Genomic DNA, 27,860 nt, shown 5'->3' on the forward strand with positions numbered 1-27,860 from the left:
GGGCATTCCAAGCAGAATGCATAATGCGTGCAAGAGCACAGAGCACAAAAGAACACTACGTGTCCAGCAACTCTAAGTAGCCTGGTGGCTGTTGCGCAGTTCTGGGGTTAGGTGATCAAGGGTGAAGCAGGGACTATTTCTTCCTACTTGGTCCACTTCCCCTGCAGGTCATTGCACAGTGCTGGGCACACACACTTCAGAAGCTCAATAATTACTTGTTGAATTGGGACAGGGTGATCGAGTGTGCTGGGAACCAGGGCCTCCGGATTCTTTCTCACGCACCGCAGTGTGACCTTAGCTAAGTCCCTTTTCTCAGGACTGCGGCTTGCTGCTTAGTAATCAGCCGAGGGTGAGAAACCGGAGGAGGAGGTTGACCTGAAGCGCCGGGCCTCTCCAGCGCCTGGAATCCCTGATTCGACGCGTGGAGGGCAGGGCGGGGCGGGGCGGAGCCGGAGGCGCGGGCTGCGGCGGGCGGAGAGTCAGTTCCTCCTCCGCGCCAGCAGGGGGCACAGGGAGCGGCTTCCCGCCGCCTTTCCCTTCCCTGCGGGTGTCGGGCTGAGTGCTGCAGTTGCGAGCGGCGAGCGCAGTGGGCGGGCCGGTTGGCGGCGGCGGCGCGGCGCTGCGCTGACTGGGCTGGGCCGGGCAGCGGCAGCGACGGCTGAGGTGGTTAAAGAGGCCACTGAGGCGCTGACTGAGTGGCCGGCAGGCGCCTGTAGCCTCGAGCAGCCGCTTCGTGCCGCTCGGCACTCCGCGGGCAGCGGTGGGCCGCGGTGCGCAGCCTGCCAGGGAGCTGCGGCGGGCACACCCCGGCGGCGGCGACAGCGGACAGGTTAGAGTGGGGGCAGGGACGGTCGCGGGAGCAGTCGGGGGCCGGAGAGGGAGCCCGAGCCAGGCCATCTCCAACCATGTCCGACGAAGCGTCAGCCACCACTTCGTACGAGAAGTTTCTAACCCCCGAGGAGCCCTTCCCGCTTCTGGGACCCCCTCGCGGGGTGGGCACCTGCCCGAGCGAGGAGCCGGGCTGCCTGGACATCAGCGACTTCGGCTGCCAGCTCTCGTCTTGCCATCGCACGGATCCGCTCCACCGCTTCCACACCAACAGGTACAAACCTCCGCTGAGGGCAGGGGCAGACTGCCCACACCCCTGCTTCCAGCCGGAGAACGCCGGTTCCCCCCATTCTGGCCCTCCGCCTCGGGTCTGCGTTTCCAGTCGCCCCCTCCCCCACCTTCCTCCGCCCAGCGCTCATTCCCGGGCTCCTTCCCTCTTCCCCTCCCTATTTCACCCCTGTCCTCCGATTTTCCTTTTGGCCGGCATTTTACTCTCTCTCTTTTCCCCCATTCATCTTCTGACCCAGCGACTCCTCCCTTCCCCCTCCCGCCCCATCTGTACCCTGTGAATCCCAAACCCCAACCCTTGATTCTTAGATGCTTCCCTGTTTTCATCCACCCTCAAAAGTTTAACCCCTTCCATTTCCGGTACAATCCAGTCCTCCATAGAGAGGATTTCGGATGGCTCAAAATCAAAAGTCGATCTTTTTGAAAGGTGGCACTTTAAAAGCTAGAATCTACCTTTTCCCAATTTTTAACCTGTCTCATAGCCCTATTTCCACCTCCCAACCCCCCATTTTTTAGTGAAGCTCTAGGAAACCAGGCGATTCTTTTTTTTTCTTTGCTAAATGAACTCTTTGCCCTAGCGCTTTAGGCCCTGCCAAAATGTATAAGCTTAAATCTGGAAGATTCCTTCCTGAAGCACATCCTTTGGTTTGCTCCCCCAGTGGAAGGATGCAGCGAAGCTTAGGATGGGCTTGCTTATACAAATTTATTCAGAGGGTGCATCCCCTAACTGGTTTTATTGGAAAGTAGAGTGTTCTGGAGAATTCTCTGATGCAGGTATTTGTGTTATATCAAATGGGGGGGATTTGAAGATGTTTTACATATACCCCAACCTATAACATAGGTGCATATTATATGTATATGTGTGTATACACACACACACAGAAGCCTGGGAGGGGGTGGAGAACAAGGGAGGAGGGAGAGAGAGAGGGATTCAGCTATGGAAAATACTGGAGTTGCATTAAGGAGTCTAATTCTGATTTCTGGTCCACTTTACAATATGAACACAAACAAATCCTTCCACATTCTAATGCCTTTTGCATGCTCCCCCCAACCCCTTAAATCAATCTACAGAGTTACTAACCTTCTACCAAGTACAAGGAATATATAAAATATGATTCTTACCTAAAAGAAAGTTATAGTCTGGAAACAAGGTGTTACAATTAAATAATCATACAGAACATCGCTATAACACATTTGAAAAGAAAACGGTAGTAAACTTGTTACAACTGTTCCAAATCCTCATTGCAAAAATGAGGAAACTGAGGCCCAGAGAGAAAAGACTGTGTTAAAGTTAATAAAACCGAGTCAGGCAAAGCCAGGATTACTCCTTCGGAGCCAGTGATGAAACTTGGAACAGAACTAATGGCTCCAGTGTTATAAATGGTTGTTATGGTTTCTTAGACTAACTCACAGAAACCCATGATGTGACTATAGCATGAATGTAACATATTTATGAAATCAAGTGTGCTTAGAATTGTTTGCATTGGAAAATAAGGTAAAAGAATACTTGTGCACATATTGGATATTTTAAGTTTTGCAGCACTGGAATAAATCATATACACAGGAAAGTTAAATGATCTCAGAATTAGCCTGCTCTGATGATGAGGGCAAAGGAGTGGGGACAGAGGCTGAGGGTAAGTGCTGCCAAAATGTGTGGGGGTGATGGGGAGGGAAGCATGGTGAATAATACATTTCTTACAGCTTGTTCTGTTCTTTCTCCTCCTCCCCATTTTTTCCTTGTGTTTTTCTACCCCTTGTCTTACAGACCTTGGTAGGGTCAAGGTTGTTTCCAGCATGAGGTGGTGAAGATAGAGGGGGAGGTTCTTGTTCAGCCCCAGTTTTCCCAAGTCAAGCATTTTTTCTAGTTACTGCCTGCTTTCTTAAAACCCCCCCTCTCCTACCCTACTTTTCACAAGGCTTCGAATGGTAGCAGGAGGTCTAGTCTATCTTGCTCTGTACCCTCCTCAGCTGAGATAAGGGGAAGCAGAATTAGCAATTCTTACAGCAGGTGATGTTTCTGCCCTAGGCTACCTTGCTTTTTAAATCTTTTCTCCTTCTGGAACGTTCTGCCTTCTTACCCCGCTCCTCAGGATGGCGTTTGAGAGGACCATATGCTTCCAGTTATTTCTTTTCAGGGAGAAGAAAACAGCTAAATCATGTATGTGGGCAAAGTTTAGTTTAGGGAGTTCTTTTATTTTGGAGTTGTATGGGTCACAGCACATCATTCACCAATTCAAGCAACAATCCAAAACAAATCAGATCTGAATAGTTGAGTTCTGATATCGTGCCTTGGGTTTAATCATTATAAAACAAGTTTCATTGAAAATAGAAAGCTTGTCAGTGGGTAGGTACTTGATTTACCTTTATTTTGCTTCTTCCTTGTTACCTGATAACAAAACTATGGAGATTGTTTAAATAATGCTGTTGATAAGGGCCTTATGGTGATGATGATTTTGTGTCTGCTCGTTTACTGGACTCTGGGGTATCTATGCAGTCTTCATTAATCAAAAGAGTCAAGGCACTATTACTTATGATTCCTAAGTTTGAATGTTTGTTGCGTTTAGAGTCACCTGTGACTTAGATTGGTGTGTCACTGGTCTGGGTTCAGTGGAAAATAAATTACATGAACATAGCCAGCTTCCTGAGAATTCACTTTTCTAGGAGTATCTTTTAGGATTTTATCACCAAGTTGGGTTTGTCTAGAATTTGGGGGGAATAAAATAAACTTCAGTAAGCCAAAAAAACTTAAAACATTTCATTTTTAATTGAAATATCAATATGGAATATATATATAGTTTCTAAGGCTTTTTTTTTTTTAGTTTGGGGGACAGGATATTTCTGGTGTAATTGTGGGTTTTCTCTTAGCATTTGTCCACGGTAACTTCCACTGTCATCAAAAAAGGATATCATTTAGCAAATTGAAAAAAAATATAATGATATTGGTAGGTCATGTAATTAAGTTGCGAGATGAAGGAGGTTAATATGAACTACTCAGTGTGTTATTCTCTTCCTCTTTCAGGAGTACATCAGTACTTTGACATTGAACAATTGTGAAAAGCATGTGGGAGGACAGTGCCTCACTTTTGTATACCCTATTGGCAGGATACAAAATGAACTACGTATTGTATAAAGCAGTTACTCAGTTCTGTGATTTCAGAGCCCCATTTTCAATCACCATTAACTAGCAAAAGCCCAAGACTACCGTGTGCCTTTTGTTCTACCCACAGTTTTCCTGTCTTGTTAGAGAATTAGAGGTGCAGAAGAGTTGTGAGTTACAGGTGGGAGAACCACGTTTCATGAAGTGAGATGTATTACAGAGGCATGAGGAATTTGGTTTGGGGGCTTGTTGTGACAAATTGAGAATGGGGATCAGGCTTTGGAGAACTATTTAGGCTAGAAATGTAGATTTCTAGAACAGAGATTCCAGTAGTGTGATAGGAGTGGAACTGTGGGGTTACAGAGGTTGAGAGAATAGAAGACACTTTTCAATAAATTTAGCAGGGAAAGGAAGGAGCGATGTGGTAATTTGGGAAAAAAAAGTGAAGGTTTCTTCATTTGTTTTTTGCCTTGTTTATTTATGTATTTTCCAAGAACAGATATTTTAGCTCCTCAGAAGCAGCCCACAGGAAAGAGAGAAATTGAAAATACAAGAGCAGGTGGGATGACAGGAGATGGATGGGATTAACTCAAAAGGCCAAATGGAAGAATTAGCCGTAGAAATGACATGGAATGTTGTTTACTTCCCAGACTGTAGAGGGGGTAGGAGGGATGGGTAAGGATCCCAAGACAATGGAGGTCGCTGGGAGGAGAGTTGGAAATTTGAATGAGTAAAGTAGGGGGGTTGTGTCATCTGCTCTAACTTGGGACCTTGATGGCCTGTTGGGCTCCAGAGGAGTAGCAGAAGTCAGGGTGGCTGTATGGGGATTCTGGCAGGGAGTCAGTGAGGAATACAAAGAGGACTGTTAACTGAGAATAAATAGCATGGATTTGGAATGACTTTCATTAACCTGACAGTAGGACTGTATTCCACAGTGCTCATTGGCTGGATTCTTATCCTGGGAGGTAGTAGGTCTACCTGAGAGAGAAAGGGCTGCAGAAGAATGTATGTGGTGCACATGCTTTTCTTAATTTTAGAAAAATACCGCTGAAATCTTTTCATCTGTGTATTCTTGCTGAAAAGCCTTGCAGATAAATGTTCTTGGCTTTTTTTTTTAAATTAAAATTTGGGCAGCAAGCCTCGTTATTGAGTTAAACCCCATTTCATGGATTCTTTTCAACGTTTCTTTTAAAATATGGAGAAAGTCTCCTTTGTGAATAATTGCATGGTTATAGCTAGGATCTTAGTGTTAGGTAGTTTTCTGTTAGTGGAGTAAGATGTAAGGGCTTTGTAAATTTGAAGAGTTCAGTGCTGAGCACACGTGCACAGTGCCCTTCCATTACACATTTGAAACCAACAGAACAGTCTAAAAGCATCTCTTAAATTTCTATTATAAAAGTTCATTATAGAAAATTGTGGGCATATACGAAACTGTAAAGACCACTTATGATCCTTTTCACTAAAGATAACAGCTGTCTACATTTTGATGTTGTTACCTTTTTTTTTTTTTTTGGCCGTGCCACATCGCTAGCAGGATCTTAGTTCCCTGACCAGGGATTAAACCCCCACCCCCGGAGTGGAAGTGCCGAGTCCTAACCACTGGACCGCCAGGGAATTCCCTGTTGTTACTTTTAATGTTATTTCTTTGTACATACATAATTTTAAAAATCAGGATCCGGCTGTATATATAATTTGTGACTAGGTTATTTGCAGTTACATTTTATTTTCTTTTTCAATAAATAGCCTGAAAATATGATTTTTAATGATTTTTAAAACACCATTATTCAGATATAGATATATCATTTAATTATTCCCAATGTTTTGGGGGCATTTGTTTTTCCTTTTTTTGCTATTATAATATTGTTTGGACATGTTTGTGTATACATCTTTTTTCCAAAATTCTATTTGGGGAAACGGATAGATTCTTAGCAAGGCAATTACTGAGTCCAAAGGAATGAACCTTTTTAAAGCTCTTTATATATACACTACCAAATTGCTTTTCAGAAAGATTATGCCAGTGCCAATTTAACATTCCCACCAGCAGTGGATGAAAGTACTTCCTACTTGGTTTTTATCTACCTTGTCTTAAAATAATAAGAATAAGAATGTTTGCATATTAGAAGATAATAGAATTTTTTAAAAACTCAAAGTACTATTTTTCTATTTTGTAAATGATTGTTTCAAGTATGAGACCAATTTCCTTGCTGCTGTTAATTAAAAAAAAAGAAAAAGAAAAGAACAAGGAGCTAAGGCTTCTAAGAATACCCAGAACCTTGTAATATCTGTTATAAAGTTATAGATCTGGAAAACTGAGGAACATCCTGATTTTGCCCTAAGGTAAGAGCACAAAACCAAGCAAATTCCTGACTCCCTTGTCAGTGATCTAATGATTAGGTTATTAAATATGGCTTAGTTTTTAAAAAAGAGTCATTATTACTCGTGAAGGGAAACACATTTCTACTAAGTTTTCGAAGCTAAAGAGAAATTCTCATTAAAAACAATTATCTAACAGCTTTTCCTAGTACATGACACAGTGCTTTGGCGCACTGAAGATGCTGACTAAATGTTTGTTGAGTGTGTGAAAGGACAGAACTTTCACTGTAATTGTCATTCACAGCTTTCTATTGCCTTATTGCATGACTGAGGCAATTTGGTTAATTCTACCAGATTTGTTGATTTTTTAAAAATGAGGATACTGCTTACCTAGCAAGCACGTGATGAAACTAGGTAATATTACAAGGTATTCTAGGATTCTTAGGTGAATTTTAGGTTTTTGCCTATCTATAAAAGTTTGTTGACTTCTGGTTTTATATTACTGAACTGTAATAGTTTAGAGTGTGTGTGTGTTTCAGTGCTTTAAAATACTCTACCTTTAGTACAAAGGAAAAGGTGCCATAAAATTGTCAGGATGCCCAAATTTTGTAAATCAAGAACTTTGGAATTAAGATTAGCTATATAAAATAAGAGGGGAAGTTTAAAAAATGAATACACAATTCAGGAAAAAACTGGATTTAATGAAAGGTGAGAAACAACCTAATAATAGGTAATAACAAGCTTTTCTTCAGGAAGTCATTATTTTAGTACCTTATTAGTATCAGATATACTAAATCATGTCTTAAGGGTTAATTTCCCTAGGCTACTGCCAAAGCAATGAAGATTATCTCATTAATAATATAAAGCTAGTGGAAATTTATAAAAGAAAACAGATTTGTAGATTTCAAGATAAAAAAATTAAAAATATATAATACTGCAACGAATAATACAGACAAAATGTTAATATCCTTAACATATAAAGAACTCTAACAAAATCAACAAGGAAAATATTAATACCTAGTAAAATGCTGTAGCAAAATAGCTAATAATTATTTTTAATTTTGCTCTTGCCAGTAATCAAAGAAATAAAAATTGATATAAAATGTTTTTCTCCTATCAGCTAGGTAAAATTTTTAAAAATGAAAATTTTGGTGCTGTTAAGGTTGTGGTGAAATGAGCACTTTTATGGACTGCTTTGGAGAAGGCAAATTAGTGCAGCCTTTTCGGAAAAGGCACTTGGCTAAGTATACTGTCACCCTTAGAAGTGTTCATATTCTTTGACTCAGTAATTCTTCAAATAATCTATGTTGAGAGATTATATATTTAGATAAATAATTATAAACAAAACGGTTTCATCTCAGTATTATTTGTCATACCAAGAAAAGAATTGGAAACAGCCTAAGTACCTATTATTGAAGGAGTAATGTTAAATAAATTATGATACATTTAATCAGTGGAATATTATATAGGCATTAAAATGTTTTCAAGTAATATAGTTGGGTAAATGTTCAGTATATAATGTTAAGTGAATAAAAGTAGGATACTAATATCTATCTACACACACACACATACACACACACACACAATGCTGATTCTGTAAAAATATACATATGCATGTAGAAAAAAGTGCCAAAACATTATGGATCAGTTATTGTTAGTTAGTGGAATTATTGGTCATTTTAATCTTATTCGTCACTCCTTTCTTGTTCCAACATCTTTGCAGTGATCCTGTATATCATCAATATGTAAAGGTTATTTAAATATAAGAAACACTTTGAGCTTCTACCTGTGTACTTTGTTGGTGCTTTTCTCTGCCCTGCACTGGCTACTCTCTTCTTTAATAATAATAGCTGCCATGTATTGAGCACATTTTATGTCTGCTGAGTGCTCTGTATGCATTCTCATATAATGTAAATAGTAACCGCATTTTAAAGATGATGACCCAGGCTTGGGGAGGATTTGTTTCGCTTCAGATCAAACAGCAGGTAAGTGACAGAGCAAGAATTTGAACTCAGTCTGGCTCCAGTCAGACAGATATGAAAGTAGAGAATAGTGTAATGAACCCCATATACCCATCGTGCAGCTTCAACAATTACATATGGCAGTGTGCTTTATCTATACCCCTACTCATTCCTCAGCCCCTTCCTTATAATTTTGAGACAAATCCCAGACATATTCATTCATAAATATTTTAGTATATATCTTTAAAAGATAAGAGCTCTTTTGAAAATAATCACAATATCATTATCGTATCTAAAAATATGCTCATATTCCTCATAAATGTACTAATCATATCCTATTTGTATCTTAAAATTGTGTGGATTCTGTAGTTTCTGTTGTGATTTCTTTTGTGTTGTTTTTAAGGTGGAACTTAACTTCCTGTGGAACAAGTGTGGCCAGCTCAGAATGCAGTGAGGAGCTGTTTTCATCAGTTTCTGTTGGAGATCAAGATGATTGCTATTCCCTATTAGATGATCAGGACTTCACGTCTTTTGATTTATTCCCTGAGGGGAGTGTCTGCAGTGATGTCTCTTCTTCTATTAGCACATACTGGGATTGGTCAGATAGCGAATTTGAATGGCAGGTAGGATTTTTTTTCTTATATTGCCATCATTACTCCATAAGTAGAAGTATGAATTTCTGTTTTGGTATTTTCATCTCTACCTTAAAGTAAATTTCTCCAGTGTTTATTCAGTCTTGGAGATTCTCTGACAGCATTAAGAATTAGAAGAAATATGTATCCTTTATTTTTGCTAACGTACCTTTTAGGCTTCTCACGCTACAGGTACCTTTTGTACATTTTCATGTAATTTAATACTTGTATAATGTTCCTATTATTATATATCATTAGTACCTTTCTGTGCATTAATCCAAGCAAATTTTCTCTTTATTGATAAATGGCCTTCATGTCCTTATAGGCACAATACCTTTACATCAAGGTCACGTTATATATCTAAGATCACAAACCACTACATAATACATAATTTTTCATTGTTATTAGGAATATAATTTCTCATTTTGTATTCTCTTCATACGTAGAGATGTTTTTCACCTAACAATGTTTTTTCTTCTGTGGCACATATACCACATAAAATGGCTTTGTGGCAAATTGCACTCATCATAAGGCAGCATTTCCAAACAGTCTTTCAGAAAATGTAGATCATGTTATGGCAACATCCATTTTCTGATTGTAAAACACAATAACGTTTGAAAAAGCTTTTCTTGCATACAGCAACTGTTATATTCAACAAATACTTGAATATCTACTATGTTTGAAAGCCATCTAAATACTTGAAGTTGTTTTCCAAAAGATGAATCAAACATTTTATTTCAAGCAATTTTTATTAAAATATCAAATAATACCAAATAGCATAAAATTAAAAATAAGTCTCCAAGTCCCACTCTTCTGTGGTTACCACTGTTAAGAGCTTGTGCAGATACAAGTATGCTTGCACAGCGTTAAAAACACACAAAGGGACTTCCCTGGCGGTCCAGAGGTTAAGACTCTGCGCTTCCACTGCAGGGGGCACAGGTTCGATCCCTGTTCGGGGAACTAAAATCCCGCATACTGCTCAGTGAGGGCACCCCCCACCAAAAAAAAAAAAAGACACACAAAAATGGGATCATACTTCAGCCACTGTTTGGCCCTCTGCTTTTTTCAACTACCTGTACTATATCTCATTCTTTTTGATAACTGCATCATAATTTAATCAGTTCCCTAATAATGAATATTTAGGTTGGTTTCAGTTTTTTCTTGTTATAAACAATGCTATACTGAAAATTGAGAGGCTTTTAAAGAGGAAAATATAATCCACAGCCCCTCTATTTTTAAATTTTATTTTATTTCAAATGCTTCTATTTCATATACAGTTGTAAATATGATTTGGATAAAAATTATTTAAAAATTTTAAAAATTGAGATAAAATATACCATTTTAATAATTCTAACATGTATAATTCAGAGATTTTTAATATGTTCACAGTGTTGTGCAGCCATCACCACTATCTAATTCCAGGACATTTCTATCACTCCAAAAGAAACCAATGCCTGTTAGTAGATAGTCCCAATTTCCCCCTGACCCCATCACCTGGCAACCACTAATCTACTTTCTCTATGGATTTACCTATCTGGATATTTAATATAAATGTACTCATATAACATGTGGCCTTTTGTGTCTGGGGTCTTTCACTTAGCATAATGTTTTCAAGGTTCATCCATGTTATAGCATATAGTATTTCATTCCTGTCTTAAGTCAGCTCGAGCTGCTATAACAAATACCATAGACTGGGTGGCTTAAACAACAAACACTTATTTCTCACAGTTCTGGGGCCTGAAAGTCCAAGATCAGAATGCCATCATGGACAGGTTCTGGTGAGCACCCTCTTCCTGGTTTGCAGATGATTGCCTTTTGCTGTATCCTCACATAGAGGTGGGAGAGAGAGATAGGTCTGGTCTCTTGGTCCTCTTATAAGGTCACCAATCCCATCACACAGGCTCCACCCTCATGACCTCGTATAAACCTAATTACCTCCCAAAGCCCCACCTCCAAATATCATCATGTTGGGGATTAGGACTTCAAGATATGGATTTGGGGGGTGACAAACATTTAGTCCATAGCAATTCCTTTTTATGGCTGAATATTCCATTTTATGGATACATAACATTTTGTTTATTCATTCATCAACTGATGGATTGTTTCCACTTTGGGGCTATTATAAATAATACTGCTGTGATCATTCAGGTACAAGTTTTTATATGGACGTATATTTTTAATTCTCTTGGGTATACACTGGAAGTTGCTGGGTCATGTGATAACTTTATGTTTAACTTTTTGGGGAACTGCCAAAATGTTTTCCAAAGTGGCTGTACCATTTTACATTTCCACTAGCAATACATGAAAGTTCCAGTTTCTCCACATCCTTTCTAACACTTGGTATCGTCTTTTTTATTATAGCCATCCTACTGTGTGTAAAGTGGTATCTCATTGTGGTTTTGATTTGCATTTCCCTAATGGCTAATGATGATGAGCATCTTTTCATGTCTTATTGACCATTTGTATATCTTCTTTGGGGAAAATGTCTATTCAGATCCTTTGCCCATTTTTAAATTGCATTGTCTTTTATTGTTGAATTGTAAGAGTACTTTATATGTAATGGCTACTAGGCTCTTATCATATACATGATTTGCAAAAATATTTCACGTTCTGTAGGTTGTCTTTTCGTTTGATATAGTGTCCTTTAATACACAAAAGTTTAAATTTTATAGAAGTCCAATTTATTTTTTCTTAGAGTTCTGTGCTTCTGATGTCATATTTTAAAAACCATTGCTTAATCCAAGGTCATGCAGATTTTTCATCTGTTTCCTTCTTAGAATTTTAGAGCTTTAGTTTCTACATTTAGATCTTTGATCCTTTTGAGTTACTTTTTGTATATGGCATGAGGTAGGACTTCCAAATTCATTCTTTTGCATGTAGATATCCAGTTGTCCCAGCACCACTTGTTGAAAAGACTAATTTTTTCCTTATCTAATGGTCTTGGTACCCTTGTAGAAATGAATTGGTCATAGGTGTTTATAGGTTTAGTTCTGGACTCTCGATTCTATTCCATTGAGACATATATCTATCCTTATGCCAGGAAATCCTTATCCTTATGTTTTGATTACTCTAGCTTTGTAATAAGGTTTGAAATCAAAAAGTGTGAGTTCTCCCACTTTGTTCTTCTTTATCAAAGCTTAGGATCAGGTTGTCCATTTCTGCAAAAAGGGAAGTTGGAATTTTGATAGGGATTTCATTGACTCTGTAGATCAATTTGGGGAATGTTACTGTCTTAACAGTATTATTAAATATTTCAATCCATGAACATGGGCTGGAATGTCTTTATTTAAGCCTTCTTTAATTTCTTTCAATGATGTTTTATAGTTTTCTGTGTTTAAGTCTTATGGTTCCTTGGCTCACTTTATTCCTAAACATTTTATTCTTTTGATACAGTTGTAAATGAAATTGTTTTCTTAATTTCATTTTTTGGATTATTCATAGCTAGTGTATAGAAATACAGTTGACTTTCGTATATTGATTTTGTATCCTGCAACTTTGCTGAACTTACATATTAGCTTTAATAGTTCTCTTTTTCTGTGTGGATTCTCTAGGGTTTTCTATATTTAAGATCGTGTCATCTCTGAATAGAGATGGTTTTCCTTCTTCCTTTCCAATCTGGATAGTTTTTTTTTTCTTCCTTAATTGCCCTGGCTAGATCTCCAGTACAGTGTTGAATAGAAGTGGCAAAAGCAGGCATCCTTGTTTTTTTCCTGATCTTAGGGGAGGAGCTTTCAGTCTTTCACCTTTGAGTATGTTAGCTGTAGGTTTTTCACAAATGTCCTTTATTATCATATTGAAGCATTTCCCTTTTATTCCTAGTTTGTTCAGTGTTTTTATCTGAAAGGGTGTTAGATTTTGTCACACACTTTTTCTGTATCTGTTGAGATGATCACGCAGTTTCTTCATTCTGTTAGTTTGATGTACTACATTGATTTTTGTATGATGACCCACCCTTGCATTCCTAGGATTAATCCTAATTGGTCATGGTATATAATCCTTTTAATTTGCTGCTGGATTTGGTTTGCTAGTATTTTGTTGAGGACTTTTGCATCGGTATTCATAAGGGATATTGGTCTGTAGTTTTCCTTTCTTGTGATGTGTTTGTATCACTTTGGCCTCATAGAATGAGTTGGGCAGTGTTCCCTTTTCTTCTGGATAAGATACTATAATAAAATTCTCATTTAACATATAAACTTTTTCATGATCTGCAAATTATTCACTTAATGACTACATAATAGTCCTGGTACTCTAGTATGCCAGAACTTATGAAACCATTCCACTATTTACGTCTGTTTCAGTTCTTTTTCTATTATAGATAACACAGCAGTGAGCATCTTTGTGTGGGTACTTTTTTATTTCTCAGTGCCTCATTTTTTAAAAATTTTATTGAAGTATAGTTGATTTACAATGTTGTATTTCTTATGTACAGCAAAGTGACTTGGTTATACATACATACACATATATATATATATATTCTTTTTCATATTCTTTTCCATTATGGTTTGTCACAGCATATTGAATATAGTTCCCTGTGCTATACAGTAGGACCTTGTTGTTTATCCATCCTATATATAATAGTTTGCCTCTGCTAATCCCAAGCTCCCATTCCTTCCCTTCCCTACTTCCCAGTGCCTCATTTTTTTAAAGTGCACACTTTGTATTGAAAATAAGACCACAAGGATTCTTAACACAGTATAAGCAAATGGAGTTCTGATAATTCTGATAAATATTTTTTCTGCTTATTTCATGTGACTTAATTTAGAGTTATCCGTAATGTTGCAAAATGGCAGGCGCTTTTTAATTTTAATTGCTGACTTCTTCACTCATTTTATGAGTAGAGTGGAAAACTATCCCCGACCACTCACTGTTAATGCACATGACTGACAACACTGAAACAAAAATAAGGCCTGCCTTAGTAATGTGTTTTCCACTTCTGAAATTGGAGTGTAGGTACTCTGTTACCATGGATATTTGCCGTTTAAATATGCTGAAAGGTTTAAAATGCTCTCTTGTCTTTGTGGGATCTCATAATCATGAACAATAAATTACCCCAGAAGATAATTACAAATTATGTGTTAGGATTAATGTAGGCTAAAAATCGTTGACTGTAGTTTAAAAATTCGTATTACCTCTGTTGTGATTAAAATCTTCATCTGTTTAAATCTTTCTTTTAAACAGATGTTTCAGTTACTACTAAAGTAAATATAAATGATTCATAGATTCTCTGGGAAGAGAAATGCTAACTGCTTGATAAGGCAGGATTTTAACCTTAGAATGAAGTAGCATTTTAGCATTTGAAGTAGCATGAAAACATCTTGCCTTGCTGATAGTTTTCTTTGCTTGCAGTCCTTTTACTATTAAAGATATATTTGACTAGTCTTAGAACTTGAGAAATTATTTTATTGTTGAGCAGGAAAGCATAGAAAATTTAAAGAGTGAGTAATTCAGCTGTCATGCTTGAAACCTAGAGGTACAGTTTGAAATTGCGCATCAGCTGTTACAGAAATGAGCTTACTCATAAAATTTTGCTGCATACTGCAGAAAATATGGCAGAGGTTTGATTTAATTCTCCTTACTTGTCACAATTACTGATTCTAATATAGATATACCAAATATTGTTGTCCATGAAAAATACGAGATGAGAATTATTAAGCATTTTTATCCTGAAGTATATTATCAGTTATAAAATGGAAAATTGCTGTCTAATAAATACACAGGAGCACATACAATTAATTCTCCTGTACATCTGCAGCTCTAATCCCATATCTCCAATTGACTACTTGACATTTCCAGTTGAATGACCTTATTATTTAGTGCTAGCCCATTATCTGATGCTGAGTCCTTGATCAGTAATGCAACTTCCAATTACAGTGTTTCCATGGGGGAAAAAAAAAGACTCTGCTTTGTGACATGTCTTATAGTGGATTGTAAAATGATTATTGTCATTTCAAAGGACACTTGTACTTGCTTTTCTCATTATCACTGCAAACTCTCCATATCCCAAATTGCATTCTTCTCTCATTCCAAACTACCTGCAGGGCAGGACAGGCTGACATAGTCGAAAGCACTAGACTTGTGTCCTTCTTTGGATGCTGCCACTAACCGTATGACCCTCCCTGGATATCATTTTTCCCTTATTTGTAAAATGAGGTGTAGGTCTAGAAGATCTATGTAACATTACTTCAGGTCTCTTGCCATAAAAAATGAGGTCTTTAAGGGTTGTATGTTAACCAGGGTGGGTTGTATGACCGTGAAATGTTGCCAGTTTTCTTCTGGTCTCACATATGGCCATTTGACTATTATCCTTATCCATTCAGTTATCAAATAATCTTATAAATTATATTTCATTTGAAAATTTCCCTGTGTGCTCCCATCTTTAGTCCAGGCCCAGATCACAAGAAAAGAGCTTCCTAATTCCAGTCTTTCCTCTGTTTTGTCCCCATACTGCTTTTTAACTCATCTACCCTCAAGACCAATTTCATCATTACTACTTCTACTTAGAAATGTTATTGGCCTACTTCTTCATATCACATAACAGCTCTAGTTCGTTTGTTAAACTTTCAAATCCCTAGCACTGATTTTCTGTTTTAATTATATTGGTCTCCTTAACCTCATCCTATGTTTTTTTCTTCCACCTATGGTTTTATTAACTTATTCTCCTTACCTGAATACCTTTTCCTTTTCCCCATGCTGTCATTCCAAGAGACTACCTTGTGAAATTTAACCCAGCCACTTTAGCAACATGAGGTATTCTCTGAGGGTTTATGCTCCTTTTTTAAAAGGGTTTAAAACTATGGCAAGGTATAGAAAAAGGGACATACTGCGATTTATTGAGTATCACCCATGTGCCAGGCATGTTACCTTACGTAAATCTCTCAACAGTCCTTTGAGATGGATGACAGTAACCATAACTTCCTGAAGACTCTGAAGCTCAAAGAAGGGAACTAACCTACACAAGATCACATGACTAGTGAGCAGTGGGGCTGGGATTTGATTTGAACTCTGTTTGGGATCTTTTAACCTCTCCCCAGAAAAAAATGGCCAAAGAATCATTAATTGCCTATCTTTACCACCCACCCCCCAACAAACATGTAAACAGAATTAAAGGCACAAATTAAAATGCTTAACATACAGTCTGGCACTTAGCCGATATAGGCTAAAGATTTAGATGAATTCTTTTCTTAAGTTTTGAGAGTATAGATACTTTGAGAGTTCCTTTCTCTACCTAATTTATCAAAGGAGCTTGAAGTAGGGGAGGCCTTTCATCTGATAAGGAGCATCTCATTTTGTTTTAGGAACCCCAGGGAGATCTTTAACATAGTAATGTTGTGATTTGAAGTTTTTCAAAGGGAAAATAGCAAAATGTTTTACTGACGTTAAAGGCTGAAAAAGAGATGGCCTTCATGTGTGCATTCAGCAATCATTCTTTCATTACACTGACTAGGTAACATTTGGGCTAAGGGTGAACAAGCAGTGTTAGTTAATGAGATTTTAAAGGAAGTCATACAGATTGTTGGATGTCACTTATATGCTTAGATTCATCAATGACAGTCAAAGTGAAAATGTGGTTTTTAAGAGTAATAGCTAACGTGGATAACTTCATTCTAAACATCATGGTCACCTTGTGTAGTGATCAACCCCCTTTTTGTGGCTTCACTCATCTCTTCTATGCAGTTGACTCCCCAGTGCCTGCCCCCTTGTAGTTCTCTAAGCTTTAATCTTGTAGCTTCAACTCACACTATGTTTATATTATAGCACAAAAATTATATGTTTGTGCTATTGTATTATCTTTCCAAGTAGAATATAAAGTTCTTGTGTAAGGACCACGACTTACACTCCTTTGGATTCCCTGTACCTATTAAAGTGCTGTGGATACAATAGGAGGCCAAACACATGTGATTGCAGTAATCTGCTTGGATAAAATGGCTTTTATGTTTTGGTAACTTCAAAAGCCTAGTAATCACCTAGAGTTCAGATATAATTGCAAAGTCTATAGAACCAAAACAACAAAAAGGTGCTGTTTTGTGCATTGTAAAAATGAAAACATTATTTTTGAAGATTGTTATGTACCCATGGTAGAAGAAAATATTTTATCTTTCTGAAAAATGACTTAAACACATTTATTTAAAATTAAATCCATTCCAACTTTTGGAAGTGATGGATATGTTTATTACCTTGATTGTGATGATGCTTTCATGGGTGTATGCATATGTCCAAAGTCATCAAATTGTATATATGAAATATGTACAGTTCTTTGTATATCAGTTATAGCTCAACAAAGCTGTTAAAAAATTAAATCCATTCTAACTGATTTTTAATAGTCAGTATAAAATTATAGCACATATTTTTGCTGATTTGATTTTCTGTGTGTTAGGCTTGCTTGCTTTCTCCTTTGTCTACACGTTGTCTCTTGCCATTTTTTTCTAATTTTTCTTTTATAATACTTCTGGTCTTTAAAGTATTTTTCTTTATATTAACAACATATTTTAAATTAGTTTAATTGTCTCGAGGTTATGAATACAGACATGAGGACAAGGGCCATGATTTGTCTTTATATTGGCAGTATGTCTAGCACAGTGTCTGGCAAAGAGCCAGGTGGTGGCAGATCACTCAGGTCTCTTGAGGTGGAGACTAGTGCTCCTTATTCATTATGCTGTGTGGGTCCTACATTCACATTATGAATTTAAAACCTTAATGATGATTGACTCTTAAGTTAGCATTTTAACAAGCCTTGATTGTGATTTTAAGCTTTTGGAAAATATCTCTCATTGAATAAGTGACTGTATATACAAAGAGTATGTTGATGTTGCTGCTTTGTCTAACATAGGAGTGGATCAGAGTTAGTGTCTTCTGATTCTGTATTTGTCATTAGTCTTTTATTAAAGTCATTTTTAATCAATGCAAAACATGTGGCATTTAAATTTATTTTAATTTTTCTTTCCCTGCCCCCTTCTCCTTATTTTTATAAAGTTACCAGGCAGTGACATTGCCAGTGGGAGTGATGTACTTTCTGATGTCATACCCAGTATTCCATGTTCACCTTGCCTGCTTCCTAAAAAGAAAAACAAGCACCGGAATTTAGATGAACTTCCTTGGAGTGCAATGACAAATGATGAACAGGTAGCGATCTCAACATTCTTAGTTAAAAGCATATATGTGGGGGACTTCCCTGGTGGTCCAGTGGTTAAGACTCCGCGCTTCCAATGCAGGGGATGCAGGTTTGATCCCTGGTCGGGGAACTAAGATCCCACATGCCGCCTGGTGTGGCCAAAAAAAAAAAAAAAAACCACACATATGTGAAGCTTGATTTATTGCCTATTTAAAGCTACTGGATAAATGTGGATTGCTTAGTAAATATGAATTTGAGCTCTAACTAATTGTTTTGCAGGGAACAAATATAATATTAAGTGCTTCTGATATTTAAAACATTAAAAATTACACACTAAAAGATCAGAGGTTTTGGCATTGATCTTGTTTATTATAATTTTTCATCATATAGGTGGAATATATTGAGTATCTGAGTCGTAAAGTCAGTACTGAGATGGGTCTTCGGGAGCAACTTGATATTATTAAAATAATTGATCCTTCTGCTCAAATCTCCCCTACAGACAGTGAGTTTATTATTGAACTTAACTGTCTCACAGATGAAAAACTGAAGCAGGTATGTAAAGAAAATACAGATTGTACAGCTATTGAAAATACCATTGTTTTATAACATGTATACTTGAATAGTCATATGTAAATACATAAATAATTAAGGTCAAAATCACTGCTGTGAAATGTAATATTAGAACATGTGGTTTTAAGAGGTTTTATGTACATCTCACCTGGCTGTACCTTTCTGGGACCATGTGGATCTAGAACCTGCTTTTTAGTTATGCAGATTTTGAAACCTAATTTCACAATTTAAGGGGTGGTTATGCTAAAGTATAGATTTATTCTAACTCAGTTTACAGAAGACCAATTGACAGAATCAGAATACTGATTATTGAGAGCTGTACTTGAGTGAACATCTGAGCTGGGGGATCTGAATAGTCTTATGCTGTAATTGAGCCTGGCTAGGATAAAACAATTGAATTTTCCTTCTGCTATTCTGAGGTACACATTTCTGGTATCTTCTTTACTTCTTTTTCTCTGATGCATAGCTGAATGCATACTTATGTTCTAATTTTTATTTTCTTGCATTTATCATCATTTATGAAAAATTTCTCTCAGTATTTCTCTCAACAGACATACTATAATTTTCTACATTCCAGCCCATTTTTCATTAGTATGGTAAATTGATGCCTTGCATTTGAAGACAGGTACTGTGGGCCCCTAGCTAAGATCTAGGAAACACTCTAATCTTAGATATAATCAGCAGCTTACTTAAATCATCTTAAGGTGCAACCTTTAAAAAATGCCTACTCTTATGCATTTTATTTTATTGTTAGTTTCTGTTTCTGAGTGTTATTTTCTTATAATCCTAAATTCTAGAGGCTAGTAGCGTTCCATTTACTGATTATATTTTATATGCTTTTAAAAATCTAACTTCATAATATGTATTCTAGAATTTTGAACATTGTCAATTTTTCTGGTACTTGTTTCTACATTTAGAGATTTCTTTTGTCTTTATATTCTACCTATGTGCATCTGTAGCACTTTTGACAATTTTAAGTACAATATTCTTCTTTTCTCCATTATTTTGAAGGCAGAATGTCGAGGAACAGCAGTAACCAGTTTTTGTCTGTCTGTTCCAAGGTCAGAAACTATATCAAGGAGCATAGCCCTCGCCTACGGCCTGCAAGAGAGGCCTGGAAGAGAAGCAACTTTAGTTGCGCAAGCACCAGTGGAGTGAGCGGTGCCAGTGCCAGTGCCAGCAGCAGCAGTGCCAGCATGGTCAGTTCTGCAAGCAGCAGTGGGTCCAGTGTTGGAAACTCTGCTTCAAACTCCAGTGCCAACATGAGTCGAGCACACAGTGACAGCAACTTGTCTGCAAGTGCAGCAGAGCGGATTCGGGATTCAAAAGTAAAACGTCTAATCAATACAAAACTTTACCTTTCAATATTAACATTAGTATTCCTTCATATAAATTTCTTGAAGAGTTATAATTATCCTGCTGTATAGATGCCTGTGGGTTTTGGTTTTAATTGAACAAGCAGGATTCTCTCCTATTGATCAAAGCCCTCTAGGCTGAGTGCTTTGAAATGCTGTTTTGACCCACAGCCATATTACCTTCAATTTTATCTGATTTTTATGTCTGTTTTAAGTAAGATAAATTGATGGAAATAATGAGTGAGTCTCAAGATTGCAATACTGACTGCAGCTTACTACTAAGCGGACCTTACTATGTTGCTGATGTTGCTGTCTATTAGCTCCTAAAAATGTTCTGTATGTTTTTTGTGTGTGTTAAATGTTTTCTTAATGTTTTAATCTTGAATGTTCCTTCTTAGCTCTTTTTAAAATGTAATAATGCTTTCTCTAATTTCTGTCTACTCTTCTGACAGTTGAAAAAATTCTGTATAATATTATTGGGCACATAAATAAGAAGTTTAAATGTATATAGAATGGTTCTGTGACGCTTAGCAGGGGAGTTCGGTTCCTTGCAGTGGCGACAGTGTGGAGCCAACTTATGGATGATAAGGGTTTCTCTATAACTCTTTGGGAACCCAGTGGTGACAAGGATACACAGTGATTCCTTCCCTGGTTCTTACCAAAGTAGCAGAAACATAGCCAGATTTGTTGGTTGCCATGGGTTTCCTTTGGATATGTGGTCATTCCTTTTTGGCATCAGTTCACCAGTGACAAGGAATAGAGTACCCACTGGGTTTCTAATGGACTTTTAAGATGGTATTTGCTTAATATGAAAAAGACATGGTTCTTTCCCAGCCATTGTAAAATTGCTAGTGCTTTTGGATGAAAGGCACCTTAAAAGCATAAGCATTAGAGATTTTGACAACGTTCTCTATAGTTGTATTCAGTATTGTTCACTACATGTTTCCTCTGCACTGACACCAGTGTGCCTTAATTTGATATAAAAATGTCTAAGAAATGATTGGTTATCCATAACTAGTCAAATGATCAAGTTTCAACCCTTCCTTATAAGAAGATTCACTGGTCAAATACCATTGAAATAGAATCTTGAAGAATCATTTTCATGTCTAAGCTAATGGCTCACTTACTGGAACCAGGATTGTACTGCAGAGGAATTTGAACATCTCTAATCAGAAAATATAGAATTTGATCCATAAAATACTTTGGGGTAGATAGGCCAGAACTGAACCTCACTGATTTAGAAATTTTTATTTTGACAGAAGCGATCCAAGCAGCGGAAGTTACAGCAGAAGGCCTTGCGCAAGAGGCAGCTGAAAGAGCAGAGGCAGGCTCGGAAGGAGAGGCTCAGTGGGCTATTCCTTAATGAAGAAGTGCTGTCCTTGAAAGTGACTGAGGAAGACCACGAAGCAGATGTAGATGTTTTGATGTAATAAGGGTGAATTTATCCGCGTTCTTTCTAAGCATTATTCTATCCTTATTTGTTTACATGCATCTTGACCAAACTTTTGTTGGTTAGGGCTGTGCTGATGTACTATTCATAATTTAGGTCTGTGGTTCTCAGCAGGTGGTCCTCAGACCAGCAGCTTCAGCATCAGCTGAGAAGTTATTAGAAATGCATACTCTTGGGCCCCACCCCAGACCTAGTGAATCAGAAATGCTGTGGGAGGGGCCTAGCATTGTGTTTTAACAGGCACTAGGTTATTCTGCCACACACTCTAGTGTTAAGAACCACTGATTTAGTAAATGTTTTGACTATTTAAACTTCAGGGTGGTTAAGTGGGCTTTTTCAAAGACTAGTACTTTTACAGTTTAGAAGACTTTAAGGTACTGCTGACAAATAGTCTATTATGTCAGTATACATATGTAGAGATCATAATTCAGTTTCCTTCTTAATGTTATGATTTCTTAGTTTAGTTTTTCTAAAGGGCCGTAGCATAATTCTCAATTCCTAGTGGACATCTTTTTTCCAGGTTGGGGTAGGGTGTGGATTGCTGTTTACAATAGTGCCTTCATTAGGTTTAGTTCTATCTGTTTTCATTCATTATTAACTCAAAGGTGTAAAATCAGGCCCTGATATCTTTCGTTAGGTTTGTTTTTGTTTTTCACTTTATGTAAATTCAGAATCCTTTCTGCAAGTGATGACTACTGAGAAAATAATGTTACTAGTGGCTGAATTTTAGACTTGATGCTATGTTGATTAATATTCAAATGGAGAAATCAATTAAGCAAAACAACCAATTCTACTTTTCCACTGCTTTTTGAAATTTTAGGCTGTGAAACGGTTTTAAAGGCAGAAAATATCTCTATCAAGTTCTTTTGTAGGTCTTTTTATTTTCAGCACAGCTCTAATTTTTAACTATTTGGTGTAACAGCTTCTGGCATGTGAACAGGTTAATGTTCAAAATTAACTAAAGAAAACCCTTACAGTTCTGCTAAACTCTATAAATCGCTAGAAATACAGAGCAGTGAGATATTAAAAAAAACTTAGCTTCTTGGCTACTAATAGAACTCTAATTTTAAATGTGAACTCATGGAGTCTCTTTAAATGTTTTCATGGAGAGTTTGTTATGAACATTAGAAGTAGTGTGATTCCTTTTATTTTTCCACAAATCTTTAAACATTCACATGGGTTAAAAAAAAAAGGAAACTGATACTACTGACAATCAAGCTGCTTTCTGACTTTCATAATTTTCTTTTTGTTGTGGAAACTTGGGAGGTAATCATAATTTTGTAGGAGGAGTTGTAATCAATAATTTTTTAAACTCTAGAGTCAGCGGTTGATAGAGTCCTACTTTTTTTTTTTTTACATTGTATCATATCAAGTAACCTGTTAAAAAGATTAACAACTTAGATTCTTAATTCTCAGTTGATAGAAAGGCTTAACCTTTTCTTACAGTCATGTGTTTTGAAATTTTGATTTTATTTTGGTTCCCTGAAGGTTAAAGAATTGAAACTGAGGAAAAAATAGATATATTGCAGCTTTGCTGAGGACTGTGGTATGGTTGTAACATTTCGAAGACTACTAAATTCATACTTCAAATTTTTACTAAAAAGTATATACGTATATATGGTTATCAGTTGGAGTAGTCCTTCTGACTTTCCTCTTACCCCCTGTTTGTGCTTCTAACTAGCTTAGAGGGCCCAAAGAGAGCTTGGGGATAGATCCCAGAATATTCTGAGGAAGACAGAAAGGGTCCACCTCGTTGTTTTCCCTTCCAAATATATTAAGAGTAAATGGAGAGAAGAGCAAATACAGGTGAATTCTCTACCTGCTCTTAGCAAAAGCAAAATTCCAGGGAATGATTGCCTGTTCTCTTTACCTACTCTTCAAGGAAAACAGGCTACTTTTGGAGATCATAGAGCAGCATTTATCTATTAAACACTTGGCAACAGTTTACTTGACAGTGACCAGTAGAAGAAAATGCTAATAAGACCAATTCCTCTATTCTCCCAACAATCACGTAGTCTTACTACCCTAGATTTAACTTAAGTCACTATTAAACAAGTTTACCAAAGCACCACAGAGCCAATTTTTAAAGTTTATAAAGGTTTGAGTGTTTATAGTAAAGTGCGCCATGAAATTTTGTGTAAACTGGATGCGCTGTTTTTACGGTACCATAAATTAGAGATAGCTCATTAAGTTGGCTTGGAAGAGATTGAAAGAATGAAAAGAAAAGAAATTAAGCAACTTGGGTTTGCTTATCATCGAAGAGGGAGATTACAAAGTTTTTCTCTACCTACCCCCCCACAAATAAACAGCAGAAAAAGACAAAAAATTCTCATCTTTGTTAATGTGCTATACTTTTTTTTGGTTTTATTGCCTCCTGTAGGTAATTGAAGTTTGAATTCTTTCTTGGAATAAGTAATAAATTCAGTCTGGTCTCTTTCTGAGTTCAATTTAAAACAAATCCAACTCAATATTTATTTCTTTTTAAATATAAACCCCAACTAACCAATTAATAAAAATGTGAGATTTATTTGCTCCAATGTCAGTTCTCATCTGTAGAGAGTTGATGTTGGAGCAAATAAGTCTTTCCTTTTAAAAATCAGCCTTCTTAACTGAGGGCATGATAAAAAATAAGCCTTGTTAATTAAGGGCATGATAAAGTCACATCAGATTTATCCAGAAACATTTTATTAGAGATCTCGTATGTATGTCAATTATATCTGAACAAAACTGAAAAAAAAAGATTTCGTAGAAGCCTGTCAGTCCCTACCACAGCTTTTAAAAGTGTGAACCTTGAGTTTAAACAAAATGGCATGTCTTTTTCCACAGTTTTGCAATGGAGTTAAAGTAAGGCAATGTAGTATAATGTGTAGTGGAGTATAAAGGGCTAATTCATTCTATCCCAAGAAGAACTTAGAGTAAAATAACTTTTTTTTTTCTTGAGACTTGTCTTATTTTTAGTTAGGTGTGTTGGCAGTTTTGTCCGTTTCGTCAGTCCTTTGGGTTAACTAGATATTGCTGAATTAATCCCAGAAACTGACTTGTAATTCGATGACTCCATGAATTGGGTGGACATTTCATTTTATTTAGCTCTTAAAAGTGCTAAAACCCCTCATGAAGGAAAAATTTCAAGAAACTATAGTATAAAGGTATCCAGATTCTGATGAGCTTTAAAAATTGTGAAATTGATCAAATGTCTTCATATTTAAGCCAAAAATGTTAGTACATGACAAATATAGAAGTCTTGTTCCCAGGATTCTCTAGCAGAATTTTTTGTTAGTGGCTTACTCTATATAGCCTCATGTGCCTTAAAGGTGAACTCTGTACTTTTCGTCAATATCAGGCTGTTCCAAACTCAAAAGTAATCTAAATGTTGTAATTCGTTTTATAAAATGCCCATGCTGTTGGATATCAGTAAGCAAAGGCATTAAATCAAACCACGTAATCAATGATAAGAGTGTATAACAAAACAAAAACCTTCAGATCTCAAGTTTCATTTGCATAACTTGATTTTTGGCCCAGCTAGGTCATGGAAGAACATTGAAGTCAACTAAAGTATAGCTTAATGTATTCTTTTATTTTTTCCCCTGAAAAAAGTCATAAACCAGAATACTTTTTTTTTTTTGGCTACGCTGTGTGGCTTGCGGGATCTTAGTTCCCCGACCAGGGATTGAACCCGGGTCCTCGGCAGTGAAAGCGCAGAGTCGTAACCACTGGACTGACAGGGAATTCCCGAGAATACTTTTTAAAACCAGATAACTCTGGAAAGATAATTTTCAAGGCAAAAGTACTTCAAGAACAGAGATTATATAGCAAGTTGATTCTCTTGTTAACTTTAGGAATTCTTTGTATTCATTCATGTAATAGCTGAACATTCCTTTTCCCTTTAACAAATTACCTTTTAGCACTTCTATCTAGAAGAAAAAACGTTTGCTTCGAATTGGGAGGGGGTTACTTAAAGTCAGTATATAGTTTGAGATGGTTGATAGGAAAATTTCCAGTTACATTCAAATAGTAGTAGTGATGTTGATTACACTGACATTCAACATGTCTAAACTTAGAGGTAAATTTAATCCTTAAAAGGACTATTAGGTAGAAAATAAGTATTTGTATACACATGTACTGTGGTAACTTTGGATTCATTTTAAGTCTGACAAAGTAAGATAAGTTTTATCTTTACAATGGAATTATGCTAAGTGGCAGGAGGTATCTGAGAGATATTTAGACCTAGGCATCCCTGTCAGTATCTGGAACATAGCTCCTTAGAAATGCTTAATTCTTATTTCTTTGGAAAATAACTTACTTATTTACTTATTCCAAAAGGCTTAGAAGGAACTATGAAAATTCCTCTAGGTTAACTGGCTATTAAGAGTAAGAAGTCAACTATACTTTGATAAAATTTTTTTTAAGGATAAAAAAGAGTAAGGAGGTTGCATGGTATAGCTGAGTTGACTCACTAAAATTTTATTTTCATATTTTTTCTAATATTAAAATTATTTGTTTTCAGCCCCCCTTCACAATTATATTTTAAATTAAGGTTATTAATGTTTTAACCTAGATCACATAATGGTAAATTAATTTTTAATTAGATATTCATACTGAACTTGGAGGAACTGATTTGGTCTTCTCTGATTTCAATATGTAATACTTTTTATTGTTAAATTTCTTTGTTACATCTTTGTGGTCAATGGAACCTGTGGAAATCTGTGTTCTTTTTTTGTGGTGAGGGATGAGGGTAGAAAAGAGGAGAGTTGTTCTAATTATACATATGCATTTTGACTATATAAAGGTAGATGTAGAATTAATATGTATAAATGACAAGTTAACACTTACCTATTCTGAATTGTTCTAAGGAACAGTGGCCTGAAGCCATGGCTTGTTTTGTGGAGCTGCTTGCTCTTTAATAGTAGCTGACCAATTGGATTTAAGTTGAGACTTTGGGGTTAGGTTATCAAGCTGAGGCTTTTAGGAATGGAGCAGACCATGTCTGTTCCTATAGTGGATCAATTTAATTTCTCCTTTGAGTACTCTAATTTAGATATAGGTATTATCCATTCTAAATCTTTGTGTTGGGAGTTTTATAGAACTGTTTTCAAAAGCTATTAAGGATAAACACAAGTATATGTAAAACATTTCACAAACGGTTAAAACTTTCAATTTTTTGTTTTAGTTTCAAAGGTTAGTTATGTAGCATCAATATCATAACCAAAGCAAGTAGGAAGTTGACTGGTTTGGAGAATCTTCAAGTAGTCTTAAATACTGTAATGTATCAGGTTGTTAACCAGGATTTTTTTCCTGTATTTCTGCTAAATGTATTACTATATTAATGCACTTTTGTATATATAACTGTCTTCTGTACATTCTGTACTTACTACAGTGTATATAAAAGCTGTTTTTCCTGAAGCTGTGAGGGAAAAGCAATAGCTGTAATGCAAGTCATTTCTATTTTGAGTTTCTTCTTGTACTTGAAAGTAGTAGTTCAGTAGTTAAATCTAAATGAGTATATATGGTTGTAATTAAAATGGCAATGTGGCAGAGCTGTCTTTTGAAACTGATTATCAGAATGAAAAGTGTTTTGGTTATTAAGAACTCTTGTACTATTTTAAACTGTCTCTTTTGATGTACCATGAATTCTTACAAACCCACTGCTGCTTACTACTTTATACTTCTGATTCTACTCCTTTTCATGTCTCATCCCAGAACATTTATCAACAGAGAAGAATTTCTCTCTTTTCTTTTGCTCATGGTTTGGTTAAGGCTTCATAAACTTTTGTTTTGTGAAAGCTCCAATTTCCCAAATGTCATTGGCAAATCATTATTTTTCCTGGAAAGATCAGATTTCTAGAGAGATTAGCATTCATAGTAAGTGAAAATTAGGTCTAACATTGTTTCCAAAAAACCAGATCTATTTTCCTTATATATTGTTCTAGAGTCTTTTTAAGTTATAATTATATAAATGTCTGTGAGCAGTTTTATGTATAGGTACAGAAGCAGGTCAGCTTTTCAGCAGCAACTTTATCTCCTGCCACCAGAGGGAGGTCTGTGGTTGCTCTCTCCTTCGGAAAATGTCTTAGCTGCTTTTCTTTTGTTTTTAATTTCAGAGGTTGGAATTGACCTCATGCTCAAAATTCCTTTTGTGATATTAAATGCTTTGATTTGTTAGTCAAAGGTAAGTTAATTGAGCTTGTTTAATAAAGCCAATATTCATGCTTTTCTGTAATCTTCAATTTTTAATAAATGTGAGTTAGATATTAAGTGAA

The 27,860-nt window shown here is 36.5% G+C and overlaps 1 protein-coding gene across 1 annotated transcript; it reads left to right on the top strand.

The window, feature by feature from the left end:
• The first annotated feature begins 588 nt into the window (after window positions 1-588).
• FAM199X (family with sequence similarity 199, X-linked) lies at window positions 589-27,860 on the top strand. The gene is made up of 6 exons (XM_059910006.1): window positions 589-1,102; window positions 8,891-9,110; window positions 18,090-18,239; window positions 18,619-18,780; window positions 19,860-20,126; window positions 21,413-27,860. The coding sequence occupies exons 1-6, from the start codon at window positions 906-908 to the stop codon at window positions 21,581-21,583; spliced, it is 1,167 nt and encodes a 388-aa protein (XP_059765989.1). The 5' UTR covers window positions 589-905; the 3' UTR covers window positions 21,584-27,860.

The sequence above is a fragment of the Balaenoptera ricei genome, chromosome X (assembly GCF_028023285.1).
Source record: "Balaenoptera ricei isolate mBalRic1 chromosome X, mBalRic1.hap2, whole genome shotgun sequence".
In the NCBI taxonomy this organism is placed as follows: domain Eukaryota; kingdom Metazoa; phylum Chordata; class Mammalia; order Artiodactyla; family Balaenopteridae; genus Balaenoptera; species Balaenoptera ricei.